The sequence below is a fragment of the Nesoenas mayeri genome, assembly GCF_963082525.1.
Source record: "Nesoenas mayeri genome assembly, chromosome: 1".
NCBI classification, from domain to species: domain Eukaryota; kingdom Metazoa; phylum Chordata; class Aves; order Columbiformes; family Columbidae; genus Nesoenas; species Nesoenas mayeri.
In genome coordinates, this window is record NC_137541.1 from 211,198,821 (window position 1) to 211,216,042 (window position 17,222).

A 17,222-nucleotide genomic window follows, 5' to 3' on the forward strand; every position below is an offset into this window, starting at 1 on the left:
GCTTTGCCCTGTGGCAGGTTCATCCCAACCTTCCTAGGAGCTGAGGATATACATCTCAAGAATACGCAGGCTCTTAGCAGGCTAAGCCTAATTTCTGAGCCTGGAACACATCTTTGTTCCTTGTCAATCTACCATGGGACTCCTGCCCAGCCTAAGAGAGGTCTTGCTTTCTTGTGAAGACCAAAAGTAGTAGGTCAGAGGTTCCCTCCACCTCTGCTCTGCCCTGGGGAGACCACACCTGGAATCTTGTGTCCAGTTGTGACCCCTCAGTTCCAGCAGGACAGAGAACTGCTGGAGAGAGTCCAGCGCAGCCACCAAGATGCTGAAGGGAGTGGAGCATCTCCCGTGTGAGGAAAGGCTGAGGGAGCTGGGGCTCTGGAGCTGGACAAGAGGACACTGAGGGGGGACTCATTCATGGTTACAGATATCTAAAGGGTTAGTGTCAGGAGGATGGAGCCAGGCTCTTCTCGGTGACAGCCAATGGTAGGACAAGGGGCAATGGGTTCAAACTGGAACACAAGAGGTTCCACTTAAATTTGAGAAGAAACTTGTTCCTGGTGAGGGTGGCAGAGCCTGGCCCAGTCTGCCCAGGGGGGTTGTAGACTCTCCTTCTGTGCAGACATTCCAACCCGCCTGGACACCTTCCTGTGTAACCTCATCTGGGTGTTCCTGCTCCATGGGGGGATTGCACTGGATGAGCTTTCCAGGTCCCTTCCAATCCCTGACATTCCGGGATTCTGTGAAAATACACCATTCCCAGATAGACCCAGTAACACTCTTTGCAAATTTTGGTCTGATGACACCATCCACAGCAACTGCAATTCCTGGCTCAGCTGACCTCAGACCTGCTTTACAGAATATACAATGAGAAGACAATGAAACAGAAGAGAGAAAAAACATCTTAAAACACAACAGCACGATGTCCTGTGTAAATTCGGTTTGGCCGTGAAGGCTGGCTGCAGTCACACTTCAGATGAGATCTTCCTTGGCAGATGGCCTTAGGGAAAACTGGGAGAAATCCTGCCTTTTTTCCTCCCCCATTGTGGAAGGAAATTTCCATCACTGTCAAAGCTTTAAATGCACTTCAGCAGATGAATCCCAACATCACTGAGCAAGACAACACTTGAATGGTGCCCATGCCCCAGGAGAATCACCTCCAACCCCAGACACAAGGAGAGGTCTATGCTTTTCCCTGACTCCCAAGCATCTCCTTGAGTCAAGAGAATCCAATGTGCAGCATCTAGTGCCTTAGTGCCCAACCTCAAATCAAACCAACTTGAAAGAGCCTCTTTTCAAATCAAAAGCTTCTGTGGCTTCAGACCCACAGTCACAAACATTAACAAATTGAAACTACATGGAAAAAGGCCACATTCACCCATCCTCTAATAGTGGTTTTCAGCAAAGCAAGCAATTCCTGTGACCAGTGACCTTTGGCTGTCTGGGGATTAGCACTGAAGACCCAGCAAAGTCCCAGCTCCAAAGCCTATAGTAACACATATATCACATCAACGTGGCTTAAATCATCTGTTCAGGTCATTTAACAGCTCTCACCCAGCAGGAATTACAAGACCATTTCGCTATAAAGTGAATTAGTACACGTATCGCAGACACAGCATGGCAATCCATTATGCAGACGGATCACAGGTCCTCATTTGTCTTTTCACAACAGGACCCGAAAAAGCCATCAGAAACCTCAGTTCAAGGCCACGTGATGTCTTTAACAGATAGACCATCTTGAATCATCCACATTTCACTTTAAAGGAATAAATTTTAAACAGCAGACACCCAATTCATTAGGAAGAGTTTGATATCTCATTTATACTGACTTGCAGCTACACGAGCAGAAATAGATACTTTAAAGGCAGGGATAGGCGTTACAAGTGTTAGATATTCCCCTATCATCTCTCCTCACATATCCACACAGTTCAGGCACCTTGTATTTATTTAAACAGAGGATTAAGAGACATGCGATGTAAAAACACCATCTCTGAAATAAAAGCAGACATAACTAACCCACTGTCTTCACCTCTCATACCACAAGGCATCTGCATGAGGCATTTATTTAAATTATAAAGGGCAATTGGGTTTCTAATCTCCCTTACAGCATTTCTAGGTGAGTACCATTGATGTTGAAATGCTGCTGCTTGCAGAAAGGACAGCGACCAGCACTGTTTAATATCTTCAGTGACATAGTGGGATCAGGTCTGCAGATGACCCCAAGCTGAGCGGTGCAGGTGATACACCTGAGGGACAGGATCCATCCAGAGGGACCGGGACAAGCTCAACAAGTAGGTCCATGTGAACCTCATGAAGTTCAACAAGACCAAGTGCAACGTCCTGCACATGGGTCAGGGCAACCCCTGGTATCAATCCAGGCTGGGGATGGAGGGTTTAATGAAAAACGATCACCTCTGCTGGGAGGACAGGCTGAGAGAGTTGGGGTGTTCAGCTGGAGAAGAGAAGGCTCTGGAGACACGTTAGTGCAGCATTTCCAGGCTTAAAAGGGGACAATAAGAAAAACAGGGATAGACTTTTGGAGCAGGACCTGTTGTGATAGGACAAGGGGTGATGGCTTTAAACTAAAGAAGGGAGATTCAGGCTGGACATGAGGAAGAAATTGTTGTACCCTGAGGGTGATGAGAGCCTGTCCCAGGTTGGCCAGAGAGGTGGTGGATGAACCATCCCTGGAGACATCCCAGGCCAGGCTGGACGGGGCTCTGAGCAACCTGAGCTGGTGAAGATGTCCCTGCTCATGGCAGGGGTGGCACTGGGGGAGCTGGGAAGATCCCTCCCAAACCATTCTGTGATTCTATGATAACCTGGCTGTGAGCATTTCTGTATTTCTCCACCCCTCTTACACATGCCCCAGCAGTCCACATCTCTTTGCTAGGACCACAACATGCCCACACAAAGAGCATATTCTGATAGCTCAACACATGCCACAACACACATTTATAATAAGCTGGTTATGCTCTATAACACAGCAGCAGAATCATGAGCAGAAGTTGGGGGTAGCTCTGCTCCTTGCTGAGTTGCTTTAATTGCTCTGTGCAACCACTTATAGGGTGGTAGAGAGGGGGAGAGGGATACACTAGCTAAAGCATCTTCTGCCTTAAACACATCTGTAGCTGGTCAATGGACTAAGAAAACATCTTTGCATTATCCAGATTTGAAAAAAATAATATAAAGCATTACAAAGGAAACACATATTCAGTAAGTCTTGCACTGCAGTATATCAGACAGGACATGCTGCATCAGGAGGCAAGAGAACCACAGAGCCTTTTCTTCCCAAGTATCAAAAATCTGGATGATTGGCACAGAAACACTTGCATGGTCATAACCATACAAGGAGGAATTCAGGGAGAAACCTCAAGGACAGTTATCAGGATGAATCTCTCTCAATCTAAAGCACAGCACCTGAGGTCATTTTTGGTTGCTGTTTTGGTGACAGCCACAAATTCCAAGCCTCAGATCAGAGCTTTCTGAGCACATAATGGGTTGTAGCTTCCTCCCATCTCTTCCATCAGCCACCCCTGGAAACCCTCAAACTCTGTTCCCATCTCTCTCAAGAAGCTCATTCCAATAATAGGTCAGAAATCAGTTCCCTCACAGCCAACTATGTGAGCCTTTTAAGTGTCCTCCTTCAGCAGCACTTATCTTCAAGGGCTTCAAGACATCAACCATATCTGCTCGCAGCCTTTCTTCTTCCCCAAGCTGAGCACGGTGAGCCTGAAGTCATTGCTTTCCAAACACTTTCTAGGAAAGGCTTGGCTAAACCCCCTGATAACATGTGACAGATTCCCTGGGAAGCACAGGCAGCCGAGACTTCTGTCTGGGAACCAAAGATAAAGGAGAAGAAAGAAAATAAAGATAATAACGTAAAATTAAAGAGCCATCTCTCCTCTGGTGGCTGCTGGAGTAAGGACAAAAGAAACATGGAGACTTCCTGGATATCAGAAACAGGACAAGTTTGGTTTTGTTCTGGCTTGTCTAAGGATGTTTAAAGGTCCTTTTTTTACCTACATCCTTCCCTAACTTTAAGGTGTAGTTCCTGTCTGTCTTGGCCTATCCCCAAACATCCAAAGCCATTTTTTCCTGCACAGACACACTTGGCCGTCAGCCCTCAGATCCACTTGCCAACCCAGACTACAGACACGTTAATTATCAGCCCTGTTTTAAGCTGCTAATTCCAGGTTGGTTTTCAGTGCAACCCAGGATGAAAACAAGGGATGGTAAAGTTCCAACCTGATCACCTTCTCTTGGTTTGCTATTCTGTGGTTTTGGAGCTTCACCGGCCTCTTGGAGACTTTCTGGTGCATCCTCAGTGGGTTTCTTGATGCAAACAACCTACTGACAGCCAGTAATATTGAGGTCACCTTCCCCAATTACAATTTAAGGCAAGACTATACACACAGTGGCTTCAAGTAGGACAGGAGCAGCAGCATCTGCTGTGTCTGAAAAGGTCCAAGAGCAAACAAGAGGAAGGAGAGATGATGGGCTCCAGCAACATTCTTTTTCACCCAGATAATTAGTATAACGCATAAAGGAAAAACAGTTGGAGGGAGCACATCTGGCAGCTATAAAAAGGAAATGCCGCAAACTGAATAAAATCCCAGAGGCCAATAATGCTGGAAAAGTCACAAGGCACCTTTGTGTATCTGAGGGGCGCTGGCCAGGTTGTTTATCACAGGGAGCTCACGCATGGATCACTTCAAAGTTTCTGAATAAAGTAGCAGTGACAAAGTATTGGAAATTCTGCAAGCTGTTGCTATATGAGCTAATCAATCACCTATAAAAAGAGTCAGCCCTGCTCAGGGGCCACTTATAACATTACCCAGAGCCTGGATTTGCAGGCAGACAAGTTAAAACTGCAGAGAACATAAGTGTGACCCACTGTATTTCCTGATGGCATCGTCCACAGTGTCACATGAGATGCTGTCCCTAGCTCCTGACCTCCAAACCAACGGGCAGCAACCAGGGACATCAGGAATACCTCAAGTGCTTTCACAGATAGCAGGGAGAAGTGTCCGTGTTAAGATGATTATGGGATTCAAGAGTCATCGCTGGTGGACACCACCGAGTCATCTCACAATAGCTTGACTTCTGTGCCTCAGTTTATCCAGTCACAGAGAAAAAAAAACATGATGCTGCCAAAAGGATTTATGCCACTTCACACACTAAATATAGGAGGTCGTATTGATTCAGCCTGGAGAAGAGAAGCTCCAGGGAGACCTTAGTGTGGCCTTTCCAGACTTAAAAGGCACCCATACGAAAGATGGGGACAGATTTCTGAGCAGGGTCTGTTGTGATAGGACAAGGAGTGATGGTTTTAAACTAAAGGAGGGAGATTCAGGCCAGAGAGGAAGAAATTTTTTGTGGTGAGACACTGTTCCAGGTTGGCCAGAGAGGTGATGGATGAACCATCCCTGGAGACATCCCAGGCCAGGCTGGACGGGGCTCTGAGCAACCTGAGCTGGTGAAGATGTCCCTGCTCATAGCAGCAGTTGGACTGGATGAGCTTTGAAGGTCCCTTTCAATTCAAACTGTTCTGTGATTCTATAACACAGCAGCTCCTGAACTCCAAAAACTGGGGAGCATCTGCTGCTGGGTTCAGAAGAGCTGACACACCACAAGGCATTGCTGCAGGCTTGACAGCTCTTCACAGATGGGAGTAGTAAGTCTTGGAAGCAACAGCAACAAGGAAACATCACTGCTCCCATTACCGAGTGGTACTGTCAGAAGAGGATGGAAGCAGAGAGCAAAACACTACAGCAGCCACTAGAAGGACTAGAAAAAACATATAGGACCATAAGATGACACACAAGGACAAGTTCAGAGAGGGGACAACAACAAAAATCAAGAACACTTGCTGGCACAGACAAATGGGGTATAAAAACAGCAGGGGAGAAATGCCACCCAACAGTGTTGCTGGAATCAAGGGCTGCAGGAGTTGCTCTCCCAACGCCAGAAGCTGGTGGGTACAACCGACCAGCATTTCCAGCTCTTGGACCAGGTCCCCATGCTGGTCCCATCAGCAACTGGTGACGATGTCTGAGAAAAGAAGGGGACAATGCTTTGGATGTGGGGAGAGAAAAAAAACCAAACACCCAACCCAACCCAAACCAACCCCAAAACAAAATACTTTAAAAACATGAAGTTTCTGAGACACTCATGGGAAAATGTGGTTCCTAAGGCAAAAAGGCAAGTGTAAGGGCTTTAAATGGACCATGTTCATATATGCATCAGCTCTACAAAGCCACACTGAATGATAAAAGAGGTTTTAAAGCTGGTTCTGAACAAGCTGTGTGCCTAAGGACAACAGAACTTGAATGTTATACCCAAAATCCAACCCTGCAAGCCCATGTTTCATTGACCATCACCCACTGACTCAACCATCACCATGTTTCATTGACTTAACACCCTCAAACCTTTCAAAGAAATTCCAACCTGAGCTTGGACGTGCATCTTAACTCAGGTTTCACCATCTTGCCACATTTTGAACAAGGATGTGGTTTCTTAGATGTTCAGGTTAACACCTGTGGGATTAGAGCATTCAGAAAACAGGGGGATTTCTGTACGCACAAGATTTAATCTCTCGCTCACATCCTCTCAAGGGTGTTTACAGGAGAAAAGGGAAGGAGAAAAGAGGTTGTACAAGTACCATGAAGTGCACCACTCACAGAGAGCTCATGAAAAGATCTTAATTTAAATGCTGGAGATGACACTGAAGAACAGAAAATCACAGGGATCACAGAATCCCAGAATGCCAGGGGTTGGAAGGGACCTGGAAAGCTCATCCAGTGCAATCCCCCCATGGAGCAGGAACACCCAGATGAGGTTACACAGGAAGGTGTCCAGGCGGGTTGGAATGTCTGCACAGAAGGAGACTCCACAACCTCCCTGGGCAGCCTGGGCCAGGCTCTGACACCCTCACTGGGAACAAGTTTCTTCTCAAATTTAAGTGGAACCTCCTGTGTTCCAGTTTGAACCCATTACCCCTTGTCCTACCATTGGCTGTCAGCGAGAAGAGTCTGGCTCCATCCTCCTGACACTAACCCTTTAGATATCTGTAACTATGAATGAGTCCCCCCTCAGTGTCCTCTTGTCCAGCTCCAGAGCCCCAGCTCCCTCAGCCTTTCCTCACACGGGAGATGCTCCACTCCCTGCAGCATCTTGGTGGCTGCGCTGGACTCTCTCCAGCAGTTCCCTGTCCTGCTGGAACTCAGGGGCCACAACTGGACACAAGATTCCAGGTGTGGTCTCCCCAGGGCAGAGCAGAGGGGCAGGAGAACCTCTCGGACCTACTGACCACCCCCTTCTAACCCATCCCAGGTACCATTGGCCTTCCTGGCCACAAGGGCCCAGTGCTGGCTCATGGTCACCCTGCTGTCCCCAGGACCCCCAGGTCCCTTTCCCCTACACTGCCCTCCAACAGCTCATTCCCCAACTTATACTGGAACCTGGGGCTGTTCCTGCCCAGACACAAGACTCTACACTCAAAACTGCCGGTTTTGAGTTCATTCCCAGGTGATGATGGCCCTTCCTAGCATATATGACCAAACCAGGCATCAATCCTTGATAATTTCCTGGAGGAAAAGACAGTTTTGTGGGAAGCTTCCAAGGGAAATGGGGAGACAGGAAGACATCACAGTTATTATACATTCTGTCTGGTTCAGCTTGTCTCTCAGGAGGTTTTGCGGTTGGAAAGTTCAGTATCAGCTGTGCCTGCTAAACAGAGAAGCCAAACCCCTTTGCAAACAGTGACAGTATTTTATCCTATTTGACAGGGAACTGAATAATATAAATGAAGATGCCAAGATTTTTCAGTACACAGTAACAAAAAAAAAAAGCAACAACAAAAGTGGCAGCTTCTGTTTGTTGGACAGAAAAAATTATCACTGCAATTTTCTCCTGCAGAATGTGTCTTTCCTCACTCCCACCTAAGATGATTTCCCAGGTGTGTTATTTGCTGCGTACATACTACATGGTTTTGGAAGCAATAAAAAGCCACCACACCACAAACCTGAACAAAACCAGTTGAAAGATTTAACTTCATGTTTTATACAATGCAGCCCATCAATGGCTCCCACGTGGATACTGATCCTGCAACATCGCTGGGTGGATTTTAAAAGACACTGCAGCCAACCCCAGGAACAAGAGCTATTCTGGGGTTACACAAAATCACAGAATCGACTGGGTTGGAAAAGACCTCAGAGATCATCAAGTCCAGCCCTTGGTCCAACTCCAGCCCATTGACTAGATCATGGCACTAAGTGCCATGTCCAATCTCAGCTTAAAAACCTCCAGGGCCGATGAGTCCAGCACCTCCCTGGGCAGCCATTCCAATGCCTGACCACTCCCTCTGCACAGAATTGCTTTCTAATCTCCAGCCTCAATTTCCCCTGGCAGAGTTGAAGCCCATGGCCCCTTGTCCTATTGCTGACTGCCTGGGAGAAGAAACCAATCCCCACCTGGCTAGAACTGCCCTTCAGGTAGTTCTAGAGAGTGCTGAGCTCACCTCTGAGCCTCCTCTTCTCCAGACTAAACAAGCCCAGCTCCCTCAGTCTCTCCCCACAGGGCTTGTGTTCAAGTCCCTTCCCCAGTCTTGTTGCTCTTCTCTGGACCCGCTCCAGCACTTCAATCTCTTTCCTGAACTGAGGGGCCCAGATAGAAGTTCATCCCAGGTGAAGATGTGCACAGAGTTTTATGTTTATACACTGCAATTTGCAGAGCCATTCTCTTGGTTTTAACTGCTGGCAACCCAACAGGATCGTGGGAGCTACCTGGGAAGCTGCCATCTGAACTTCAGACCTTTAAAAGCTCATATAGGAACTACAAGCCAAAGCTTATTGACCAAGAGTTTTTGTGTTCAGGATCCTATTAAGATGATGCACTGACTTCATAAGAACTTCTTTGGTTGAATACCTGATGAACAAGCTGTAGTTAGATCAGAAATTGCCTCCTCACACCAGCTGCAGAGTATAATGGTTTGAATCTCAGCAAGACCATTTCTTCTCTTTCATATGCTTTTTGTTTTTTTTTTTTTAAAAAAAAAATCATTAAAAATTTAAAAAAAATGAAAGGGGATCTTGCCAGTAAAGCCAAAGGCACCAACAGAAACAGGAATTTTGCAGATGTTCAAAATTTTAAAAGGAGATGAAGCGTGCAGGTTGGGCACCTTCAGCCCCCCTCCTCCTTTCTCAAAAGGTCAGAGGAAAGCAAGAGATAATTACAATTCCAGCAAGCAGTCTCCCAAAAAACTTCGAACTCAAGCTTGCAATTAAAATGCTCATTTTCATGTAAATTTTTAATGTGTAGTAGAAAGCCTGATCTGCATACATTTGGGGGAAAAGGAGAGGAATCATTAAAACTCTGGCTGTTGAGCTGTAGCACAATTCAGAAAACAAGCGTTTCCAGCCGTCGGCAGAAGATTTCAAGGATGCGGTTCGCCAGGTTGGGTTGTAACCCAAATTTAGGTGAAGGCCTTTTATTCTACAAAGTTTGATCTTTTCTAAAGAAAGCAGATAGCCGTGCTGCAGCCTACATGAAGAAAAGTTGCTTTTTGAATACGTGCCTTGCTTTCTGATAATTACAGAGTATAACCATAACGGGTACATACTCTATTCCTTCCTTCCTGGGTAGCTCTGGATTTTTGCAAGACTTATGACCTCTCATGCATACCTTACCTCTTTTTATTGAAATCACGCTCAGGAAAACATGTCGATATTCAATATTCAAGAAGAGACTGGACAACACCCTCAGACACACAGTGTGAACTGCAGGGTTGTCCTGTGCAGGGACAGGAATTGGACTCAATGGTCCTTGTGGGTCCCTCCCAACTCAGGATATTCTATGATTCTACGACATATTATACTACAATTGCTTCTAATCTGTGCTTGCAGTGGCTGAATTACTATAGGGCGAGAGACTGGGTGATACAACAGGTATTATCTTCAATATATCACTGCTTTTGTATAAAGAAAACAGGCTCCCAAATTATGGTATTTTCCTGGCTAGTTCCTTACAGATACACCTAAATATTGTGGCTAAAATACATTGGCTGGACACAACAAGCACATGTCCAACTTCCTATCCCCCATCCAATACCTTGGGATCTCGGAAAGTCTTTCTGCATACCCCAAAAGTCCTCTCATGCAGACCAGAGGTCACTAAACACCAATGATGGGAGTACCCAGAAATTTTTTAGACTGGCCCAGGTTGTCCAGAGAGGTGGTGGATGAACCATCCCTGGAGACATCCCAGACCAGGCTGGACGGGGCTCTGAGCAACCTGAGCTGGTGAAGATGTCCCTGCTATGGCAGGGGTGGCACTGGGGGAGCTTTGATGGTCTCTTCCACCCCAAATCATTCTATGATAAGGCCAGATATCTCCAAAAGGAAAAAAACAAAATGCACTTTATTGATGGGATCAGGTTTTTCATACCTTGGTTTTGCATAGCCTGGAGCTAATTCAAGACTTCCTTCTTTAGCTCCCACAAGAGCAAAGTTCTCTCCATTTCTCTACTCAACAAAGTGGAAGTTGAGGCCTCGTGTAGACCTCAATAAGACTGGCTCAGAGACTTGACATATTTTTAAGCCCTGCATAGGTACTTTAAACACAAGAAATTCCTCTCTAGCACTAGAAAAACAACTGGAACTCCAAGCAGAATTAGAAGGTTGCCAGTGATACTTTTTGATACGATAGATCAGTGCAAGCAGACCCAGCTTCCACCGAAAGAATTTAAGTCAATGACAATCTTTCTGTAGATCTTTAGCATGACGTCTGGTTTCACAGGGCATACAGAATAAGGCATTTTGAGTATTTAAGTACACACGTGCATGCCAAGACATTACGTCCCGCTGGTTTTTTCCTGACAAAGTCTTAAAAAACCAAACACACCCTCTGCTATGGATGTGCCCGGGTATTTACTCAAAGGAAACTTCTGCTGGCTCAGAAGTGATCACTCCAACTAAAGAGGAAAAACAACACAAACATTTCTACTTTGCAAAAGGAAATTTGTTTTATGCTGTACAAACGCGAGCTGTGACTTTTCAATTCACATGGGAGCTCCGTCCAACCTACACCACCAACAATCGATGCGATTCAGAACCAGCATTTTTGGCACAGCATCTGCCGCCTAGAAGTGTTTTCTCTCCTTAAAAGCCTCTTTTTTCCAGAGGAAAAGCACTCGACAGCCAAGAAGATCCCTGGTTACAGACTTAAAAACAAGACAGAGCAGCTGACTCTCAACAGGGCGAAATCAAGCCTCTAAAAAGCAGCAAAAGAATCTCTTAGGATCATTGCCAGGAGATATTTAAGTTTTGAGTTGTGGTTTTGTTTTATTTCTTTAAGTAGTAAGCATACTAAAAAAAAAAACAACCCTCCAGACAACATGAGAACTCAGAAGAACAGTGATACACAAACCACCACTACCCAGAAGATGTAATAGGGCAAATTTGACAGCAGTTTTTCCACTTTTCTTCCTATAAACACGCCAGGTCTCACGAGACTCCATCTCATAGCCACAAACAACTGGGAAGGTGTGAGTCCAGCCCCGATGCTTGGATTCCCTCTGCCAGAGCTCTTAAAAATTGCATTTATCTGAGGAGGGAAAAGTCACCTTGCTGCCTTTCCCTACCTATAAACTTATTTTCACGTGCACAGAACCTAAAGGTTATACTGAAATGCAGTTCCTACATATACAAGCACAGCAATAAAATATAGAGCAAGGAGCAAAACCAAAGTCTCCCCCAGTGCCAAAAGAAAAATACAGACCAATTTGGCCAAACCCACACCGTTTTGAGCACCACAACCAGCTAACCTATCTGCTACGTCAACCACACCGTAAGGACTTCTTGAAGACCACCAAGCCGTAAGTCCAAAGGTTTCTATGGTGTATCCAAGGCCACAAAATACAATCAAATATCCAGGACTTTCAGCCAAGAACCCACACCCATGTGCAACCCAAAGTCACCGGGAAGAGGCAACGTGGTCAACAACCCACCTTGGTGGTGTCATCATGTGACCGCTGGTACCGTTTCCAGCGGCAGCCGTAGATCCCCGTCAGACAGGACAGACATAGCTGCGGCTCGTAGTACTGCAGCGGCTGGTGTTTAACCATGCTCCTTCCAGCCCCTCAGGAGCGAGGTATCAGAAATCCATCAGGTCCTGGGAGTGCCCTGCAGAAAGAAGAGGAAAAAACAAAGAAAAATCAATTTAAAATGCCGAGCAATATTTCAATGCATTAACAAGCAATTGAATAATTAACCATGTCCTCTGGCTATTAAGAGAGTAAGAACGATAATCAGATCTATTCTCAGCCCTGCCAACACCTCCAGTTTGTTACTCAACGAGACCGAGAAGTTTAATTAGTTTGCAAGTTTTATTTCCTTATGCAGTTTCTCCCACAGCACTAAAAGCAAATACATTCACAGGAGTTATCAGCAAGAAAAGCCACGCAGTAGACAAGATTATTTGGAGCCCAGATGATTAGATTTTTTACAAATGATTGAAATGTAAAGAACCATCCCCTCCACAAGCACAGCCTTAAAATTGATTCAGAGACCTCTGCAAAGCTGAAACCCAGCCAGGCTAAATCAGTTTATCTTGAGCATCCTCTGGAGCCTGTAAAATGGTCCCAGATGAGGAGCTAACGCTTCTGCACATGCTGGAAGAGGCAGATTTTACCCTCTCCCTTTGCAGGCATCTCCAATGAGCCCTCACAGGGATGCAGAGCTTGTTGCAGCCTTACCCAGGAAAAAGGCCCCTTCTCCACCAAAAACCATTTGCTCCCAAAGGACCAGCCTGACACAGATGCAGTTTCTCTATATGCCATGCATGTGAACATCACTGTTTCAAGGGAAAGTACTCTGCTCCATCAATTACATGCTTGGTGCATCACAGAGCTTTTTCTTAAAAATATATCTAGATGCTCACTTTTTGTCTCTGGTAAAAATCATATCAAGAACAGACCAAGTAATAGTGCATTCTTACTGATTCATAAAGTCAAAAATTCAGGGATAGGATCCTCAAAGCAGATGCATCTGGGTAGGAACAACCCCAGGTTCCAGTATAGGATGGGGAATGACCTGTTGGAGAGCAGTGTAGATGAAAGGGACCTGGGGGTCCTGGGGACAGCAGGATGACCATGAGCCAGCACTGGGCCCTTGTGGCCAGGAAGCCAATGGTACCTGGGGTGGGTTAGAAGGGGGTGGTCAGTAGGTCAGAGAGGTTCTCCTGCCCCTCTGCTCTGCCCTGGGGAGACCACACCTGGAATCTTGTGTCCAGTTGTGGCCCCTCAGTTCCAGCAGGACAGGGAACTGCTGCAGAGAGTCCAGCGCAGCCACCAAGATGCTGAAGGGAGTGGAGCATCTCCCGTGTGAGGAAAGGCTGAGGGAGCTGGGGCTCTGGAGCTGGACAAGAGGACACTGAGGGGGGACTCATTCATGGTTACAGATATCTAAAGGGTGAGTGTCAGGAGGATGGAGCCAGGCTCTTCTCAGTGACAACCAATGACAAGACAAGGGGCAATGGGTTCAAACTGGAACACAAAAGGTTCCACTTAAATTTGAGAAGAAACTTGTTCCTGGTGAGGATGTCAGAGCCTGGCCCAGGCTGCCCAGGGGGGTTGTGGAGTCTCCTTCTCTGCAGACATTCCAACCCGCCTGGACACCTTCCTGTGTAACCTCATCTGGGTGTTCCTGCTCCATGGGGGGATTGCACTGGACGAGCTTTCCAGGTCCCTTCCAATCCCTGACATTCTGTGACTCTGTATTTATAGAAGCTGTGTATAACTCCTATCAGGGGTTTGCCACAGGTTCCTGGTGCACTAGTGGATGCCCAGAGCTCCAACATTGCAAGCTCAACTGCTGTTGGGCATCACTCATAGTGCACTGTCTGTCCATGCAACAGCAAAGTGCTTGGCTGCTTTTCCAGAGCATGCATGGTACATGGGCAGCAGGGAAATCGTACGCTCTCCAGGGGAAATGCTTCATTCCCTCACATGCCGGATCCCCAGTGCTCAGGTCTTGCAAAAAGCTATGAGTTAAATTATACTCCCCCTGTACTCTGCCCTGGTGAGGCCACATATAGAGTACCGGCCCCAGTTCTGGGTTCCCCAGTTCAAGAAGGACAATGAATTACTGGAGAGAGTCCAGTGGAGGCACACAAAGATGCTGAGGGGTCTGAAGCATCTTTGTGATGGGGAAAGGCTGAGAGAGTTGGGGCTGTTCAGCTGGAGAAGAGAAGCTGAGAGGGATCTGATCAATGGGATCAATATCTCAGGGGGGGTGTCAGAGGATGGACCAGACTCTGTTCAGTGGTGCCCAACACCAGGGTGAGGGGCAACAGGCACAGACTGAAACACAGGAGGCTCCATCTGAACATGAGGAGAAACTTCTTTGCTGTGGGGTGCCAGAGCCTGGACCAGGCTGCCCAGAGCGGGTGTGGAGTCTCCTTCTCTGAGACATTCAAACCCCCTGGGATCCTGTGTGATCTGCTCTGGTGACCCTGTGTGAGCAGGTGGGTTGGACTGGGGGATCTCCAGAGGTCCCTTCAACCCCAACCACCCTGTGATTCTGTGGCAGTTATGAGTAGCAACATCCTCACCAGCATGAGCAAAGTGTGGCAGGGCTTACAGAGCCTAGCCACCTAAGAGCCTTTCATTGCCATGTCACATAGAAGAAAGCCTCCAAGAATGGGAGGGACTGTATTTTTAATTATAGTTTATACATAAGGCAATGCTCGAGATGTTGCAAGCACTGTGGCGGAGTCTAGAAACGTCAAAGACACAGGCATCACAGACCTTCCAGCTTCTGTCCTTCCTTATAGTCTATGTTTCATGCTGACAGCCTAGGACAGCCCTGTCCTGGCTTTCTCTGATAAGGATTCAGCATCCAGGAGATAAACAGATTTTGCTAATTGGTTGCTGTGATTTCAAAGCCCACCAGACCATTACCAGTCTGTCTCCAGAGCCCACAACCCATAGGACCTTTGCTTTCCTCTTATGTAGACACACAAAATGTGTTTTTGTCCAATGCTGTGAGTGCTGCTCGAGGCATTGACCCAGGCAGAGGACATGAGATGCGCAGGACTTGCATATCAATTCATAGCTGATCCAGATCCCCACGTGGTTTTGCTCTTTCCCCCAGGGAAGACGTGCAGGACAGCAGCACAATCACATCCAGCCTGAAACGAGAGCTATTTGCTCATCGTGTCACCCCATCCTCTCCCAGCTCATCTGCCCCAAGCGTTGCTGTGCCACCTCCATGGCCTCGTGCTCGAGGTCACCTCCCTGCCCACACTTCAGCTCTTCTTGGACTATTTATAAAGTTCGGCATTAGTCACGGCACAAGTTGCCTCCTATCTTTAGCTTCTGTCTGCTTCAAGACTGTACCCACAAAACAAATTTCCCCGATCTGCCTTCCCCATGTGCCAGCAGCTCACCGAGGGCAGAAGCAACTGTCAGATAGAATAGGACAGAAATGCTGAGGACATGCAAAGTTAGATGCTATTTAAGGGCCTTGGACAAAGCCGTAGTCTCTGCCCTGAAGATGTGAAGCAGCAAGTGACGTAAAAAATGTTGCAGGACATAGGCAGGATGTAAAAATTATGCACAGTGTATTAACAACTCCACTGCCAAGCCTCACATTACCAGTGTGGAGACCTAGCAGACTACAGTCCCTACAACAAATCCTTTATGAACTAATCTCCAGGAAAATCATAGAATAGTTTTGGTTGAAAGGGACCTTCAAAGGTCATCAATCCAACCACAAAGAACAGCATCTCTGCTGATTACCACCTCTTCCTCCTTCAGTCACGCAAGGCAAGAGGACAGACAGATCATCTCTACCTTTAAAAGCTTTGACCACGTATTTTATTCGCTAGTTTACAATAATTGCATTGCAAACTCCAAAACAAGGACTACACTTGAGTATTTCATCACTCCTTTCTTCTGGGAAACTCCTCACTTTTCTCCAGTCCAGACACCTGGAGAAGAGGTACTGTTTACCAACCACAAAGTGTCAAAGCTGGAAAACCCTGACTTTTCAAATCAATATCCAATTCATTCAAAGTGGCAGGTGCCTGGAAGCAGAGATAAATATAATAGAAATAAAATAACTCATGTTATGGATCCATCATTCCATTCACAAAGTTGAAGCTCAAGCACTTATCACAAAGTCCCCAGCTGAACCTTCACAGCACAACTCACAGGGGGCAACTGATAAAGGCAGGAAGGGAACAGGGTGAGTTTGGACAAGAAGGGCATCTCAGGGCTGTCACCAAGATTGCAGAACAGTTTGGGTTGGAAGGGACCTTCAAAGCTCATCCAGTGCCCCCCCTGCCATGAGCAGGGACATCTTCACCAGCTCAGGTTGCTCAGAGCCCCGTCCAGCCTGGCCTGGGATGTCTCCAGGGATGGTTCATCCACCACCTCTCTGGACAACCTGGGACAGGCTCTCACCACCCTCAGGGCAACAATTTCTTCCTCATGTCTGGCCTGAATCTCCCTCCTTTAGTTTAAAACCATCACCCCTTGTCCTATCACAACAGGCCCTGCTCAAAAGTCTGTCCCTATCTTTCTTATTGGCCCATTTTAATTACTGAAAGGCCGCACTAAGGTTTCCCTGGAGCTTCTGTTCTCCAGCTGAACACCCCAGCTCTCTCAGCCTGTCCTTCCAGCAGAGCTGTTCCAGCCTCGGATCCTAAAAAAAAGATCCCTGGTTCAACCTGTTCAAGACACAAACACCTCTCTTGTGACTGTATATACAAAGCTACCAATTAAAGGCCTGAACTTTGCATCACAACTGGGGGTATTAAAGGCACCAAATCCTTTTCAAACAGCCTTTTTTTAGTACAGTAGGAGTGCACTTCAGAGACGGAGAGGAACCAGCTATCAACCCTTCTCCTGCCACAACACCAACAGCCAAGGTAGATGCAAAAGCTTTGAGTTAATTGTCCAGTTCTGAAGAGCATCTACCAACCTCCTGCAGCAGCATCTAATCCAGCATCTCCCAACCTCCTGGCAGAGTTCAGGAGGGATACAAGTATTTTTAGTGCAAAAAGGTGACCCAAAAGCACTCCTGTCCTCCAACACCATCACCAGAAGGCACTGCTAGAAAGTATTAAAAGCAATAAAATCCACTAAAAACAACTGAGAGGGTAAATATATATATATATATATTTTAAAAATATCAGCAAGGGAAAATACAGCTGAGAAGGCT

The 17,222-nt window shown here is 46.6% G+C and overlaps 1 protein-coding gene across 1 annotated transcript in view; it reads right to left on the reverse strand.

Moving 5' to 3' along the window:
• GDPD5 (glycerophosphodiester phosphodiesterase domain containing 5) overlaps positions 1 to 12,121 on the reverse strand; it is a gene marked incomplete at its 5' end in the record, with an annotated part of 117,690 nt that extends 105,569 nt beyond the window's left edge. The window contains one exon of the mRNA XM_080363184.1: positions 12,005 to 12,121. Coding sequence (XP_080219310.1) covers positions 12,005 to 12,121 — 117 coding nt within the window. The remainder of the gene's footprint in view (positions 1 to 12,004) is intronic.
• Positions 12,122 to 17,222: the final 5,101 nt, after the last annotated feature.